We start from the raw sequence: 16,274 nt of genomic DNA, 5'->3' as shown, positions 1-16,274 counted from the left end.
CATCAAACTAAATGGAGAGAAACTTGAAGCAATCCCACTAAGATCAGGGACTAGACAAGGCTGCCCACTCTCCCCCTACCTATTCAATATAGTACTGGCAGTCCTAGCCAGAGCAATTAGACAACAAAAAGAAGTCAAAGGGATACAAATAGGAAAGGAAGAAGTCAAAATATCACTATTTGCAGATGATATGATAGTATACTTAAGTGACCCCCAAACTTCCACCAGAGAACTCCTAAACCTGATAAACAACTTCAGCAAAGTGGCTGGTTATAAAATCAACTCAAACAAATCAGTAGCCTTCCTCTACATGAAAGATAAACAGACTGAAAAAGAAATTAGGGAAATGACACCCTTCACAATAGTCGCAAATAATATAAAATACCTTGGTGTGAATCTAACCAAGCAAGTGAAAGACCTGTATGACAAGAACTTCAAGTCCCTGAAGAAAGAAATTGAAGAAGATCTCAGAAGATGGAAAGCTCTCCCATGCTCATGGATTGGCAGGATTAATATAATAAAAATGGCCATCTTGCCAAAAGCAATCTACAGATTCAATGCAATTCCCATTAAAATCCCAACTCATTTCTTCACAGAGTTAGAAAAGGAAATTCTCAAATTCATTTGGAATAACAAAAAACCCAGGATAGCGAAAACTTTTCTCAACAATAAAAGAACTTCTGGAGGAATCACCATTCCTGACCTCAAACTGTACTACAGAGTAATAGTAATAAAAACTACATGGTATTGGTACAGAGACAGGCAGGAGGATCAATGGAATAGAATTGAAGACTCAGAAATGAACCCACACACCTATGGTTACTTGATCTTTGACAAAGGAGCTAAAACTGTCCAGTGAAAAAGGACAGCATTTTCAACAAATGGTGCTGGTTCAACTGGAGGACAACATGTAGAAGAATGAAAATTGATCCATTCTTATCTCCTTGTACAAAGCTCAAGTCTAAGTGGATAAAGGACCTCCACATAAAACCAGATACACTGAAACTAATAGAAGAGAAGGTGGGGAAGAGCCTCGAATACTTGGGCACAGGGGAAAAGTTCCTGAACAGAACACCAATGGCATATGCTCTAAGATCAAGAACTGACAAATGGGACTTCATAAAATTGCAAAGTTTCTGTAAGGCAAAGGACACTGTCAATAGGACAAAATGACAACCAACAAATTGGGAAAAGATCTTTACCAATTCTACATCTGATAGAGGGCTAATATCCAATATATACAAAGAACTCAAGAAATTAGACTCCAGCCGGGCGGTGGTGGTGCACGCCTTTAATCCCAGCACTTGGGAGGCAGAGGCAGGCAGATTTCTGAGTTCGAGGCCAGCCTGGTCTACAGAGTGAGTTCCAGGACAGCCAGGGCTACACAGAGAAACCTGTCTCGAAAAACCAAAAAAAAAAAAAAGAAAGAAAGAAAGAAAAAAGGAAGAAAGGAAGAAAGGAAGAAAGGAAGAAAGGAAGAAAGGAAGAAAGGAAGAAAGGAAGAAAGGAAGAAAGAAAGAAAGAAAGAAAGAAAGAAAGAAAGAAAGAAAGAAAGAAATTAGACTCCAGACAACCAAATAACCCTATTAAAAAATAGGGTATAGAGCTTAACAAGGAATTTTCATCTGAGGAAACTCAAATGGCCGAGAAGCACCTAAAGGAATGTTCAGTATCCTTAGTCGTCAGGGAAATGCAAATCAAAACAACCCTGAGGTTCCATCTCACACCAGTCAGAATGGCTAAGATTAAAAACTCAGGTGATAGTAGATACTGTCGAGGGTGTGGAGAAAGAGGAACACTCCTCCATTGTTGGTGGTACTGCAAGATGGTGCAACCACTTTGGAAATCAGTCTGGCGGTTCCTCAGAAAATTGGACATAGCATTACCTGAGGATCCAGCTATACCACTCCTAGGCATATACCCAGAAGATGCTCGAACATATAACAAGGACATATGCTCAACTATGTTCATAGCAGCCTTGTTTATAATAGCCAGGAGCTGGAAAGAACCCAGATGTCCTTCAACTGAGGAATGGATTCAAAAAATGTGGTATATTTACACAATGGAGTATTACTCAGCTATTAAAAACAATGAATTCGAGAGGTTCCTAGGTAAATGGATGGAACTAGAAATCATCATCCTGACTGAGGTAAGCCAATCACAAAAGAACACACATGGTATTCACTCACTGATTATTGGATATTAGCCCAGAACCTTGAAATGCCCAAGATTCAACTCACAGGCCACATGAAGCTCATGAAGAAGGAAGACCAAGTGGGGATGCTTTGGTCCTTCTTAGAAGGAGTAACAAAATACTCAAGGGAGCAAATATGGAGACAAAGTGAGGGGCAGAAACTGAAGGAGGGGCCATCTGAAGACCATTCCACCTGAGTATCCATCCCATGTGCAGTCACCAAAGATAGATGCTGATGTGGAAGTCAGGAAGTGCATGCTGATAAGAGCCTGATATAGCTGTCTCCTCAGAGGTCTGCAAGAGTCTGACATATTCAGAGGCAGATGCTCACAACTAGCCATTGAACTGATAATGGGGTTCCCAATGGAGGAGTTAGAGTGAAGGCCATTGGAGCTGAAAGGGTTTGTGGCCCCATGAGGAGAGCAACAATACCAACCAACCACAGCTCCCAGGGTCTAAACCACCAGCCTGGGAGCACTTAGGGAGGGATCCGTGGCTTCAGCTGTATATGTAAGAGTGGAGGGCCCTGCTGGGCATAGGTGGGAGAAGAGATCCTTGGCCTCATGAAGGCTGGACGCCCCAAGGGGTGGGAATTGGAGGGTAGGGAGGTGGGAATGGGGGGTAGGTAAGGGTACATCCGCAGAGAAGCAGGAGGAGGGGTGAGGGGATAGGGGGTTCCTGGGTGGGTGGGGGATGGGGTAAGGGGACAACATATGAAATGTAAATACAGCATCTAATAAAAAATAATTTGTTAATTTTCTAAAATAGAAAGGAAGAATACAGTAACAAGAAAAATAGTATGATCTTAAAAAGGAGTCAAGAACCTATGTAGGCAACTAAAAAAAGACATTAATCGTAGTGGGTACATGAAAAATGTCCAGCATCATTAATTACCAAGTAAATGAAGTCAAACCCATGAAATATTGCCTCACACCTATTAAAACAGTTATGATTGTAAAAGAAAAGTTAACGGGTGCTGGTGATGACATTTGGAAGATGCAACATTGTACACTGTTAGTGGAAATATAAATTAGTAGGGCCATCATAGAAGAAAACAAGAAGATTCCTCAGAGAAGTTAAAAGAGAGGAGCCTGGCATGATTGTACGCCTGCAGTCTCAGTGCTGCACAGGCTAAGGATAGAGGATCTCGTTCTAGGCCAGTCGGGTCTGCTACCAAAACCTTGTCTCAAATATATACATGCATGCATGCATACATACATGCATCATACACACATGCATGCATGCATACACACATACATATATGCATTCACACATGCATACAAACATACATACATGCATGCATGCATACACTCACATATATGCATGCATAAATGCATGAATAAATAAGTGTGTACAAAATCCAGCGATCCTTTTTCTGAGTATACGTCATACAGGAATAAGGTATCTGCATTTTCATGGTCACTGCTGTATTGTCACGTAGCCAAATGTTTGGCATCAACCTAAGTCCACTGGCCAATGACAAGATTAAGAAAATGTAACATACACATAACAAACAATATAATGTTATTTAGTTTTAAAAAGGAGAACCATAAGCACATAGAACCACCTACAAAAACAAATATATCAGGAACCATGAGTCATCTGTCTTTAATATTTGTCAACATTAATGGACTCAACTCATCTATAAAAAGACATAAGCTAATAGACTGAACACATAAACAAGGTCCAGCATTTTGCTTCATACAAGAAACACACCTCAATAACAAAAACAGCCACTATCTCAGAGTAAAGGGATGGAAAAAGGTCTTCCAAGCAAATGGTCCCAGGAAACAAACTGGAGTTGCCATTCTAATATCCAATAAAATAGACTTTCAACCAAAAGTTATCAAGCATGAAGAGTAAGGATACTTCATATTCATCAAGGGGAAAATCCACCAAGAGAAAGTCTCAATTCTGAACATCTATGCCCCAAATGCAAGAGCACCCACATTCATAAAAGAAACTTTACTAAAGCTCAAAACACACATTGAACACCACAAAATAATAGTGGGAGACTTCAACACTCCACTCTCACCAATGGACAGGTCATTGGAACAGAAACTAAACAGAGACACAGTGAAACTAATAGAGGTTATGGACCAAAAGGATTTAACAGATATATACAGAACATTTCACCCAATTCACCCTATAGAGGATCCTAGCTGTGCCAGAAAACAAGCTCTGTCTTCGTCACTTCGTGGAGTCCTATTTATACCCTCCAAACATCACGTATCCTCCATGAGCTTTACCTCAGCACGTGCATCCAATCAGCCTGAGTCTGTGGAAGTAACAAGAAACTGCAGCACACCGCCAGAGGGTTTTTTGGTGTGTTTTTCTCTATGGCATCCCAATAAATGTAGCTCAACCATGCAATGTAAGATGGACCAATACATGCGTGTTGTTAGCCAAGAATCCTTCATCATGTGTCCTTTCACGTGCTTGCTTTAGCACTCTCTCCTGTGTCTGTTTCAGTGAAACATTCCTTCACAAGTCGGCCTTAGCCTTTCATATCTCTGTCCACTTCAGCTAAATATTCCTTCACATGTTTGCCCCAGCAAAACACCATCCAATCGACTTTCCAAGAAAGTTAAGGTTAAGTTTCCACCTCACACCTATGAACCACATCAGTGAACATCACGGCACACAAACCTAAAAGTGCAGTAGTGGCAAACTTAGCAGTAACCAACAGCTCTCTAAAAGGACTTAAGACCTGCTCAACACTGGGAGCTGGGAATATGCTTCAGTGGTTAAGAGCACTGGCTGCTGCTCTTCCAGAGGTCCTGAATTCAATTCCCAGCAACCATATGGTGGCTCATAGCTATCTATAAAAGAATATGATACCCTCTTTTGGAATACAGTTGTACATACAGACAGAGCACTCATATACCTAAAATAAACAAACAAATAAATGATCTTTAAAAAAAAAAAGCCTCACTCAACAAGAAGCAAACTGTACTGGAAACCCAGGTAACTACTGAGTGCCAGTGAAGTCATGGACATTGGAGGGGACCCTACAACCAAGCTTTTCTAAGCCAGCATAATTCTTAACAATGTAACAATCTAAACGTTGGTCCTTACACTCACAGATAAGTATAGTCTTTACTCCTCATCAAGGAAACGTCTCTTTGCAACGGAGAGACCACTATAGAAAACCACAGCCAATCAGTGCCAGTACACACATCTACAAAACACATCTGCATCCAAGGCTTAGGGGACATAGTGGAAGAGGAGGAGGAAAGACTGTAAGAGCCAGAGACATGGGGCGTTAGCTATAAGACTTTGTCTCTTAATAACGACTGCCCAAACATGCCGCTAAGAGACATGCCTAAGCAGACCAAGGGCAGCTGCGGTGGGCGGTGGGCGGGGGCGGGGGCGGGACCGGGGCGGGGGGGGGGGCGAGGATGCACTACACAAAGCACTACAACTAAAGGATGCTGAGAGAGGGAGGAATAATCCTCCCCAGGGAGGAGCACACCACTTGGGTATCCAATACAAAATCATCAGCCCTGAAAACACGAATTCAAGTGATATTATATACATATACGCATGCAATAACAAAGAATGGGGGAAGCATCTGAAAGAGAGCAAGGAGCCGGATATGGGAAGGTTGGAAGGGGGAAAAGGGAAGGAGAAATGTTGTGGTTATATTATAATCTCAAAAAATGTTTTAAGAGGTTACAATGATAGAAGTAGAGGGCAGTTCAGAGGTGGCTGGGGAGTAGGAGAGACAGGAGATGGAGGAGAGACGTTTTAACCAGAGGGCATGTCATTTCAGCTAGGTAGGATGAATACATTCTGGAAAACTAGTGTGCACCATGGTGACGATAGTCAATAATTCTGTATTTTGTACTTGATCTCTGATAAGAGAGTAGATCTTACATGATCTCACCACCCACACAAATAATAATTGTATGAGGTGATAGACATGCTACATAAATTGATTTATTTTCAGTCTTTCATAACTATTATGGCTTTGGATGGCTTCCCTCAAGGCTTCCTGTGTTGGAATTTAATCCCTGTTTTGAGATGTTAAGGTGGTAGGCATTTAACCTGAGTCTAGTGTTCAGAAATGGGGACTTTGGGACGAGAATAGAATTAGATAAAGTCACTAGCACGGAACCTCATAACTGAATGCTGAAAGAGTATAAAAAGAAGAGGGACCAGAAGAGACACGGTACACATGGTTGATGATATCCTGTGGTATGATGCCTTGTACCACTTTGGGACTTTATTGCCAAGAATGAGATCACCGGATGTGGCCCCTCAGCCTTGGGTCTCAGGAAAGATGAGCCAAAAGTTTCAAGTTTCTATGTTACACACTGTAAATATATACAAATTTATTTGTAAGTTATACTTCAGTAAACCTGGAAAAACAGAATTTGCTTAATTTTTATATCATCAAAACTTATTAGCCTTGATGTCTTGGTATCACTAACACCAGTGACTAATATAGCATGTTATCATAAAATTGATTATGTGTCTGTGTGTGTGTGATTTGAGATATTGGAGAAAAATCCTGGATGCTTGTTTTTTACATTTAATTAATTTATGACAACGCTTGTTGAGATGATTTAGGATGATAATGAACCACTTCCATTAGTAACATCAAACCGAGAGATGGTAGAACTCAGTGGTTCAGTCCCCATTACTAGTCAATTAAAAAATAAAAACGGACGCAATGTAGGGAATTCTCTCTTTTTTTTCTTCTGCATGTTTGCTTTGGATACACAAAGTTTGAATGTATAAATTACCTAGGGACAGTAGTTTTAAAAAGATTTTTTTTTTAACCAGAACAAATGAAACAGTCTCAAATTTTGCTTTGCAACAAGTTTTGAGAAATGCTGAATTCAAGCTGCATTTTGAGTTCAAGTTTCTTCTTGTGTTAAAGTTAATGTCCATTTTACTGCTGATTTCCAAGACTTTCTGTTCGTGAGGCCTGCGTAGTGTCTGAAGAACACCAGCCTGAAGAAAGCCGCAGATTCCTTTTGGCACTGCTTTCTGCATCCAGCACCCATTTTGGGATTTTTGACGGCTCCACCTCGGGAAGGCTTGATTACAACAGCCCAGTCAACGTGATCTCGCGAGAGCTGTGGCTGACCACGTGGTGCGCGGGGTCTCCCAAGGGCGGTGCCAAAGGGCTTAAACTCTTAAAACTCGGAAGGTCGGGGGTGTTCCCAGAACTCCGCGCCGGGGACCCCGGGAAGAGCGAGCGCGGATGCCCGGGGGTCCGTAAGGACCTGTTAGGTGGGCCGGGGAGGGGAGGGGACGCGGTGGGCGAGTGGTCTGAGGGGGCGGCGGCGGTGTGGGCGGTGCTCCCACAGAGCCACGTGGTCTCCGCTGAGGGGAGCGTCTGCGGGAGGGAAGGGGCGTTGTCCTTGAGCGAACTCCTGCCTCGACTGCAGGAGCGGGATGCGAAACTAGCCTCAGGCGGGTCTAGGGCTGAGAGCTGGGGGAAATCTTTTTGTTTTGTTTTGTTTTTCTGTGTAGCCCTGGCTGTCCTGGAACTCACTCTGTAGACCAGGCTAGCCTCGAACTCTCAAACTCAGAAATCCGCCTGCCTCTGCCTCCCAAGTGCTGGGATTAAAGGCATGCGCCACCACAGCCCAGCCTGGCGGAAAATCCTAAAAAACAAAACCGTGGTGGTCAATTCATACACGTCAAAGTGCACCATTTCTCGGGGGTCCCTTTCACGAAGGACTTTAAGAATTCCCCTACAGTTGACACGGAAGTTTTGGAACATATCATAAGAAATCTGGATGTCTGGGTTCTAGTCAGTCAAAAACTCCCTGCAGTACCCTATATAAATGGTCTCGCAGAGAAACTTCCAGAACTTTCCGTCTGCAGAACCCTTTGGGTGTTATCCCAGCTCTGGAATCCCTGGCTGGGAATTCAGCAGATAATTGGAAGAGACGCCCTTCTCCTCATGTCTTAATCCACCTATAGTCTTCTTTTAAGAATGCTGTATTTGAAAGTTTCTTACTTTATGTATGCTGTTTTATGTTTTATGCGTGGCTTCTGAAATTTTTATTATTTATTTTACACAGTGTCCGAGATGAATGATAATCTGTTTGCCAGTTTGGACAGGCTTTTGTTAGAATTTGGTAGGTATAAAATGAAAATAAAGAAATAGTAATTTGTGTTAACGTTTGACATTTAACCATGAAGAAAAATTACAAAAGAAATGTTTATTTTAGTTTTCCAGTATGAGCAAGACATAACTACTAAAGAAGATATGATTCAAAGAATTAATAGTAAGTAGTTTTGCATGAAATAAATATTTTAGTCTTTTAGTTTTGTCTTACATAGCATAATGCATAATTACACTGCTTAGGGCAACTTATAGGTTGTGTGTGAGAGGGAGAGCTTTCCTTTGAGTAACAATGAGCTATTTATTTTAGGAGTGAATAGTTGGAACAGTGTTGCAAAAATGTTTGTATTCAACATCATTTTGTAAAGAACTTCTCAGAAATAATCCCTTATATACAGCGCAAAGACCTTTTTTCCCTTTCAAGTAAGAGTCATTTCAAATATAGGAATTTTTTTTTCTAGAAATAATAAAAGAAAATCAGAAGTTGTCAAGTGGCACATTTTCAGGAAGAATGATTCTGAAAAAATAATAAGTAAAATAGCAGGGTAAATTAAATAAATTAAAATGGTTCAGTTCTAATTTTAGTTTTGAAAACAGAACTGTCAACTTTTTAGTATTCTTAGTATTCTTTTTAGTGTTCTTTAGTACTCTACAAAAAGTTATTCTTCTGAAGTCAAAAAGAAAATAGTGTATTAATAAATTATTTCAGAGCTGGAGAGATGGTTCGATAAGTAAAAGCACTTGTTGCTCTTGTAGAAGACTCAGGTTCAGTTCTCAGCACCCACATGGTGATTTCACAACTTACTGTAATTCCAGTTTTAAGGAATCTGGCTGCCTCTTCCATGGACACTAGGCACACACATAGTACACATGTATACAGTCAGGCATACACATACACATGAATTTTTAAGAATGTATGCCAATTTAAAAATTGTACCTTTTCTATTTAGTGAGTAATGTGTTGGTGTATTTAATAACTGATGTGTAATGGGTGAAATTTCACATTTGTCAAAAACACCTTTGGTAATATGAGTAAATGCTTACAAGAGTTTACAGCAAGCATCACAAGATAGATTAGCTTTAAATGCCCTCTAATTTAACCCTTATTGTAAAAGATGAGGGGACAGGGACATTTGTTTTTAGAGTCTTCTGTTCTTTTTAGCTTCTGGATCTAGGCCTGGCTGTGGTTCTTTTGATTTTTAGTATAAATGCCTGTCTCTCAGGCCTCTCTTCCTTATTGCTTTCTGATTCTCCTCCTTTTAGATATATTGCCATATACTTTTGTTTTTCTGGTATATTTCTTTATTTATGTTTTCTAGTTAAATAAAACAAACATTTCCTTTTTCAGAATGCCTTGAAAGTATTAAAGAAAACAAAGCAAATGTTTCTAAGATATGTGAAGCTATAAACAAAGTAGATGAGGACATTGCTTTTTACTATAAACATAGTAAAGAAATCAAGGACAGCTGTAGTAAGTAAGTATTTGATAGAAATTAACATCCATTAATTATCATTTGATATTTTTACTCAAGGTTTTAGAATTTATAGTAGAAAAATGTTGAATTGGGAATGTAGCTCAATGGTAGAACAACTGCCTAACATGTGCAAGACCATTTGTGATTACCATAGACAAACAAGCAAAAGTCCTATTTTAAAGCAACAGTGTTCTCTGTCCCCCTTCTCTTCCTTTTCCTTCTCTTGTCTTCCTCTTTCTCCTCTTTTTCCTCCCCTGGGAATTGAACCCAAGGCCTTGTACATTTTTCTCTCCCACTGAACTAACCCCCAACTCCCAAGTTAGTATCCATATTAGCAAATAATTAAGTCAAACTCCCTAGTTATGTGGTATTGTAAAAAGACAGAAGATTCTACAGAGTTATAAAATCTCGTTAATTCAGATATACTTAATCTAAATACAGAATTTTGTAAACTAACAGTGTTGGCACATGCTTGTGCACATCCTAGCACTTGAGAGATACAGATAGAAGAATCAGAAACTCAAGGTTGTCCTCAGCTACATAGAGAGTTCCAGGACAGGTTGGGATATGTGAGATCCTGTCTACATACAGACAAATAGATGATTTTGAGTATGAGCTTGGTGTATAAAATTGCTATTAAATAAATCTGAAGTAATTTTGATTTTTGGCTTTTCAAGTCTTGTTTTTCTGTAAGAACTTAACCTAGGGAATGAAGAGGTAGGTGGCCCAGAAGTTAAGAGCACTAACTGCTCTTGCAGAGGTCTGGTGTTCAGTTTCCAGCACCCACATGGTGGAGCACATCTGGCTGTCATTCCAGTCCCAGAGGATCCAACACTTGCTCTGACCTCTGTAGGTACTTCATACATTTGACTTCATACATTCAGACTGACAAGCAGGCAAAACACCCATAGACATAAAAAATCAACCTAAAATTTTCAAGGTAGAAGACTTTTTTTAAAAAATGTATCTTTGGATTTAGTCACTCAAATCTTTTTGGTTGCAATTGAATTGAGTTTCTTGTTTAAATTTTTAACTATTGGAAAACACTAAATAAAAATAACTCTAATATCCAACATTAGGGGTTTCATAAATTTAGGTGTATACTTATTACTAAACATTTGACCATCAATGAAATTATGACATGCATATTTGACATGGAAAGAAGTTAAGAATAATGATGACTAATGCTGGAGTACTAATACAAGACCATTAATAGAGTATGTAATACAAATGCCATGGAGGTGCACAGTCCAGCCTGTGCTCCTCTACTGAGAGCCAGTTTTATGTAAAATGTAATGACTATGTATGAGCAAGTGAGTGCTCATAGTGGCGGTGATAGGATAGGATCATATTTTTAATGTGAACTCTTTTTCTCTAGGAAGAGAAAGATGTAGATTAAATGATTATTATGTTCTGTATAAATTAATGCTGGAAATTAATATAGTGGCAATTATTCCTTAACCAGCTTTTCCCCAAATAACCACACAAAGACCTTTTAATATTTCAAAGCTTAGGCCTTACCTGGGCAGACTCTCAACTGGCTCATCTAAGTTAACCTGACCACCTAGCCCCATCCAGCCACATAATCAATATCTGTCTCCTCTGATGTCTCCTGGGGAAAAACTTTCCTTTTTCTCCTTCCCAGGAAGTCCTGCCTTTGACTCCCTGCCTAACTAATTGGCCATTGGATTTTTATTAAAGCCTATCAGAGAATGCCTTAGGTAGGTGTGAGGAAAGACAGAGGCACAACTTTACACAGCAAAACCCCAACAGAAAGATTCATTGTTCTTTCAATGATTACATTCTTTTTTTGTTCTTATACTCATTCCATTATATTCATTTTTAAATGATCAATTTGTCATTTGAGATGTAATCACAACTATAATTTTTTTCATAGCTGGAAGCCAACATGTGATGTTTTCCGTAAACATGAAGACTATATAAAAGACCGACTTACTGCTTACCAAGAAACCAATGAGAAGGACAAGTACAGTAATTTATATGTTGTATCTGCTCCATAAAGTTGTATTGTCAGCATGTTGTATAAGAATGACAGGCGAAAATGTAGCAAGTTTGTATTTTGAGTTTTAAGTAAATGGATTTTGTGTACCATTTTAAGTCTGTCTATTATAAATCTCCATTTAATTTTGTATGTTTAGATATTTTCTCAGATATAAGCTACTTTTCAGCAACAACTATTGTAGCAGAATCCTTCAAGTAATGACCTTTATAGGAAACCATGTAAAGGAATACTAAAGTGTAGAATTAACTCATGAAAATTCGGGGATATTGACTGTTTTGCAATGCTGGAAAGTATATTACTATAATTGGATGATTGATAATATAATGAAGTTAGCGTGCAAAATAATGGTATTCATCATGACATGTTCACACATATGTGTCAGACCTTGCTCTCATTTGCATCCTTTCCTCATTTACTCTCCTCTACACGCCCTCTCAAAACTCAAGCTGGTTTCCATTTATAAATAAAGAAGGGAATAATTAAAATTATGTGTGAGTGTGCATGCATACGAATGTGTGCTTATGCCAGTGTAATTCATTGTCATTTAAGACTTTTAAAAAGTATTTATTTATTTATTTATTTATTTAATGTGTATGGGTATTTTGCCTACATGCATGTCTGTGTATTGCAAAGTGTGCCTGGTGTCCCTGGAGGCTCAAATATCCCAGAGCAGGGATCTTAACTGCTGAACTATCTCTGTAAGCCCCCAAGTGGTTTGTTTTTTGTTTTTTGTTTTTGTTGTTCTTTAAAGAAAAATATTTCTATGAGAAACTAAAGCAAATCAATCTTGTCCAAGCATTCATGAAAACTACTATTGCTACTAATAGGTGAGATAATAATGATTCTTCTTGGATGTAACTTAGGAAAGTTATGTCGTTGGCCGGATTATTATATGGAGTATATTAGAAGAGTGGTCATACATATATTATTAATGAGATGGATATATGCTAACTCACATGGTATGTTAGCTTTCTTAGAGGTATCCTGTTTCTTAAATGTATCCCTTAAGACTGTTTGCCCAAGTTACTCCAAGTGGTGAGTAATTAACTAGCAAATGCAGAGTTTGAAAAGGAGCTTATTTAGGGACTCAGTTTCAGTGTCTTGTTAAAGAAGACAGAGCTTAGTAATAGTGTCTATAGACATGTCAGGAAGCCACAATTACAAACAGCAGCTATGGTTGCCTGAACACTATTGAGCCAGTCAACATTCTAGCGTGGAGTAAGAAGGGGATTCATTAGCCCCATCCACAACTGAGGAGCTATGGATAGTCTATGACTTAGTGGTAATGATAGTGTGTGTGGAGAGTCAGTTTTCTTTAAGCAGTTGGCTTCTGGTAGGTTGACTATGCTCCATCGGATGCCCCCACATCCCAAAATGTGTGCATAGCGCAAATTGGAGTTGATAGGCTAGTAACAAAAAGGAGACACAAAGTTAGGGTGGTCAGAAGGTGGGATAGATCTGTGTGGAGTTCAAGGTTAATAAGGTCAAAATGCATTGCATGAAATTCTCAAAGCATGGCATTAAAATGGCAGGAATGGATGATAAATTGAAGAGGATTAAGGAGTGCAGTGACTGACTCAGGTAGTAAGACATGTTCGGTGGAAAAGTCAGGTAGAGTTTGAAGAAGAGAGCATTTAAAGATGAGTGAATGCTATTTGTGCTTAATGGGATAGACTTAATAAATGATACTTGCTAAGCTTGTAGATTTCTACATATTTTCTTTTAATTTTAACAGAAAAATGTATCATGATTATATATGTCAGTATGAAGATGTTTTGAAACAATACCAACTAAAATACTCAGAAACACGTTTTTCATGTAAATATTATGAGAAGAAAAAAGAACATGAAGAAATTAAAAATAGAGTGTTGGCATGTACTGAACAACTAAAATTGAACGAAACTATTCTTATGAAATTTCTAGGTATTAACATTTTTATTATATATACTCTTTGGTTACAGCATTTTTACACTGAAAAGAATATAAACATTTTCAATTACAAATTTGTTTTACAGTGCCTGCTCCTTTCCCATCTCTTACTAAATGGACATTATACATGTATCCACAACAGATTTCACTTACAATTTTATTAGATAAGTATAATTTATGTTTTTAACTGTTAATGTGTTTTCATGTTGAGAGTCTCATGTACTTTTCAGTTTAAGTCAGATTTTTAAAGATGACTTTAAAAGTCTTCTGGGGTTAGTTTTCATATATGCTCATGTGATCAGAAGCAAGCAATTTAAGAGAAAATGAAATGGCTTTAAAGTGGCTATCAAATCATGAAAAACTTTATCTTTTAAAACATTCCAGGTGAATTGATTATTAAATATTCTTTAGGATAGAACGGAGTAAGAAAGTACATCATAGTATTCATTTTGAAATGTATTGAAGAATTGAAGAAAGCAGGCAGTAGAGGCATTGAAAGAATGGCTTAGGATGGAGTGGGAACAAAAGAAATGCATGGATAAAGAAGACAGCGCAAACAAAGAACTTGCAGCTTAGTGTGGGAAATAGACACAGAAATAAATCTGATAAGTAGCACTATAATAGATAGTTAAGTAATTCTTAAGTGGTTTAAGTATCACCTGTTTGTCAGAGAGATCTTCCCTGATGATGAACTTAAAACTTTAATCTTCTTTCAACCTTTAGAATCCTTATATGCTTTCTTAGCAGATTACAATTCCACTGTTTGTGCTGTCTTCTTCTTTATCCATTCATTTTGTTCCTATTCCCTCCTAAGCCATTCTTTAAATGCCTCTACTGCCTGCTGACTTCATATTTTGGTTTTAGACTATTTTTTTTTATTTGATGAGCATTAAATTCTCAGTGGTAAGGATCAGAGATTTAAGAACAGCCAGAGTTTAAGGAGTTGGATATGATTTGGGATGACATGCGAAGTTTGAATGACAAAGAGAAATAGATGGTGGTAGGAAGAATCAAAGATTAGGGATTAAGTATTTATGTATGAAACTTTGAATACTTTTAGTAATAACGCTTGATAGAACATTCACTGGATGCTTTGTGTTGTAGCATGAAAATCATGTATAAGGCAAGATAGGAAAGGAATAATAAAGTTTCTTAAGAATTTTATTCACAGTTTATTATTCTTCTCAGGTCTTAGTTCTCATAAATGGATTGTATAGTAACTTAGGAAATTGCATTATTTAATAACAGCATAGGATATCTATTAATAACTAAGAACTACTCTATAAATATAAATACAGTTAAAGCAGGATATCCAGATGGATGCTCTTTTCTTTATACAGGATATATTGATGAACATTTTGGATAAACAGAAGATAAATTGAGTGCATTTTTAATGTTGTCTGGAATAAATAAATGATAGAAATTTAATTGTACTTGAGCTTATTATTAATGTTTTATTAGCTATGCCAAATAACAGGATGAACTTGCATAGAAAAAGATGAGAATGCTACCTTATAAAAATATTTTATTGAAAGAAAATATTGTAATAAGTATTCTTTATAGAATGTTATTTTTTAAGTTCATTAATATACTAAGGTAAACTATATTAGTCATATTTTTGTTTTCAGATACCAATTATTAATATTGCTTTTGTAGAACATACATGTAAATACTAACTATATAGTAAATGTAAAGTTTATTTCATGCCTGTTCCTTAACATAAAAAGAGTTAATTTGAGATATAAAACACAAGATATTCTTAAATGTGCCAACAATTTTACCGAAAAATCATTTGAATTGGAGAAAGAAGCAGATGATATGGAAATAGAAATTAGTTCTTTAAATAAGGTATATATTTTATGTTTTAATATATTGCTAATATATAAATACAATGTTAGTCTTCAGTCTTAGAGGAGGTTTTTTTTTTAAGTTTCATTTATTTATTTAATGCATGGGTGCTCTATCTGCATGTACACCTGTATGCCGGAAGAGGACATCACATCACATTACAGATGGTTGTGAGCCACCATATGGTCTCTGGGAATTGAACTCAGGACTCTGGAAGAGCAGACAGTGCTCTTAACTGTTGAGCTATCTCTCCGATTCAGAAGAGCTGTTTTTAAAGACAGTTTAAATATGGACAAAGGCGCTCTCTCTCTCTGTCTCTGTCTCTGTCTCTGTCTCTGTCTCTCTCTCTCTCTCTCTCTCTCTTTCTCTGTCTCCCTCCCTCCCTCCCTCTTTCTCTCTCTTTCTCTGTCTCCCTCCCTCCCTCCCCTTCTCTCCCTCATCCCTTCTCCATCTCCATCTCCCCCTCTCCCTCTGTGTATGTGTGCATGCATGCATTCGTGTGTACATGTGTGTGTACATGTGCACATGTATGTCCTGTGTGCAGTTGAGATGTGGTCCCTCAGCTTCCTACTCCTGCTGTGGATGTGCACTTGTGTGTGTGTGTGCATGTGCATGCATGTGTGTGTCCTCTGCAGTTGAGATATTGTCCCTCAGTTTCCTGCTCCTGCTGTGTGTGTGCATGTGTGTATGTGTGTGTGCATGTGTGTGCATATGTGT

General features: G+C 38.1%; 1 protein-coding gene across 1 annotated transcript in view; it reads left to right on the top strand.

Annotated features, from left to right (window-relative positions):
* The first annotated feature begins 8,246 nt into the window (after positions 1-8,246).
* Positions 8,247-16,274, top strand: part of CUNH14orf39 (chromosome unknown C14orf39 homolog) — a 31,387-nt gene continuing 23,359 nt past the window's right edge. The window contains exons 1-7 of the mRNA XM_028752182.1: positions 8,247-8,295; positions 8,389-8,445; positions 9,631-9,757; positions 11,655-11,744; positions 13,516-13,703; positions 13,796-13,838; positions 15,437-15,557. Coding sequence (XP_028608015.1) covers positions 8,247-8,295; positions 8,389-8,445; positions 9,631-9,757; positions 11,655-11,744; positions 13,516-13,703; positions 13,796-13,838; positions 15,437-15,557 — 675 coding nt within the window. The remainder of the gene's footprint in view (positions 8,296-8,388; positions 8,446-9,630; positions 9,758-11,654; positions 11,745-13,515; positions 13,704-13,795; positions 13,839-15,436; positions 15,558-16,274) is intronic.

This window comes from Grammomys surdaster, unplaced genomic scaffold (genome assembly GCF_004785775.1).
Source record: "Grammomys surdaster isolate TR1022 unplaced genomic scaffold, NIH_TR_1.0 127, whole genome shotgun sequence".
NCBI lineage: Eukaryota > Metazoa > Chordata > Mammalia > Rodentia > Muridae > Grammomys > Grammomys surdaster.
This window is presented reverse-complemented; position numbering and strand designations above follow the sequence as displayed.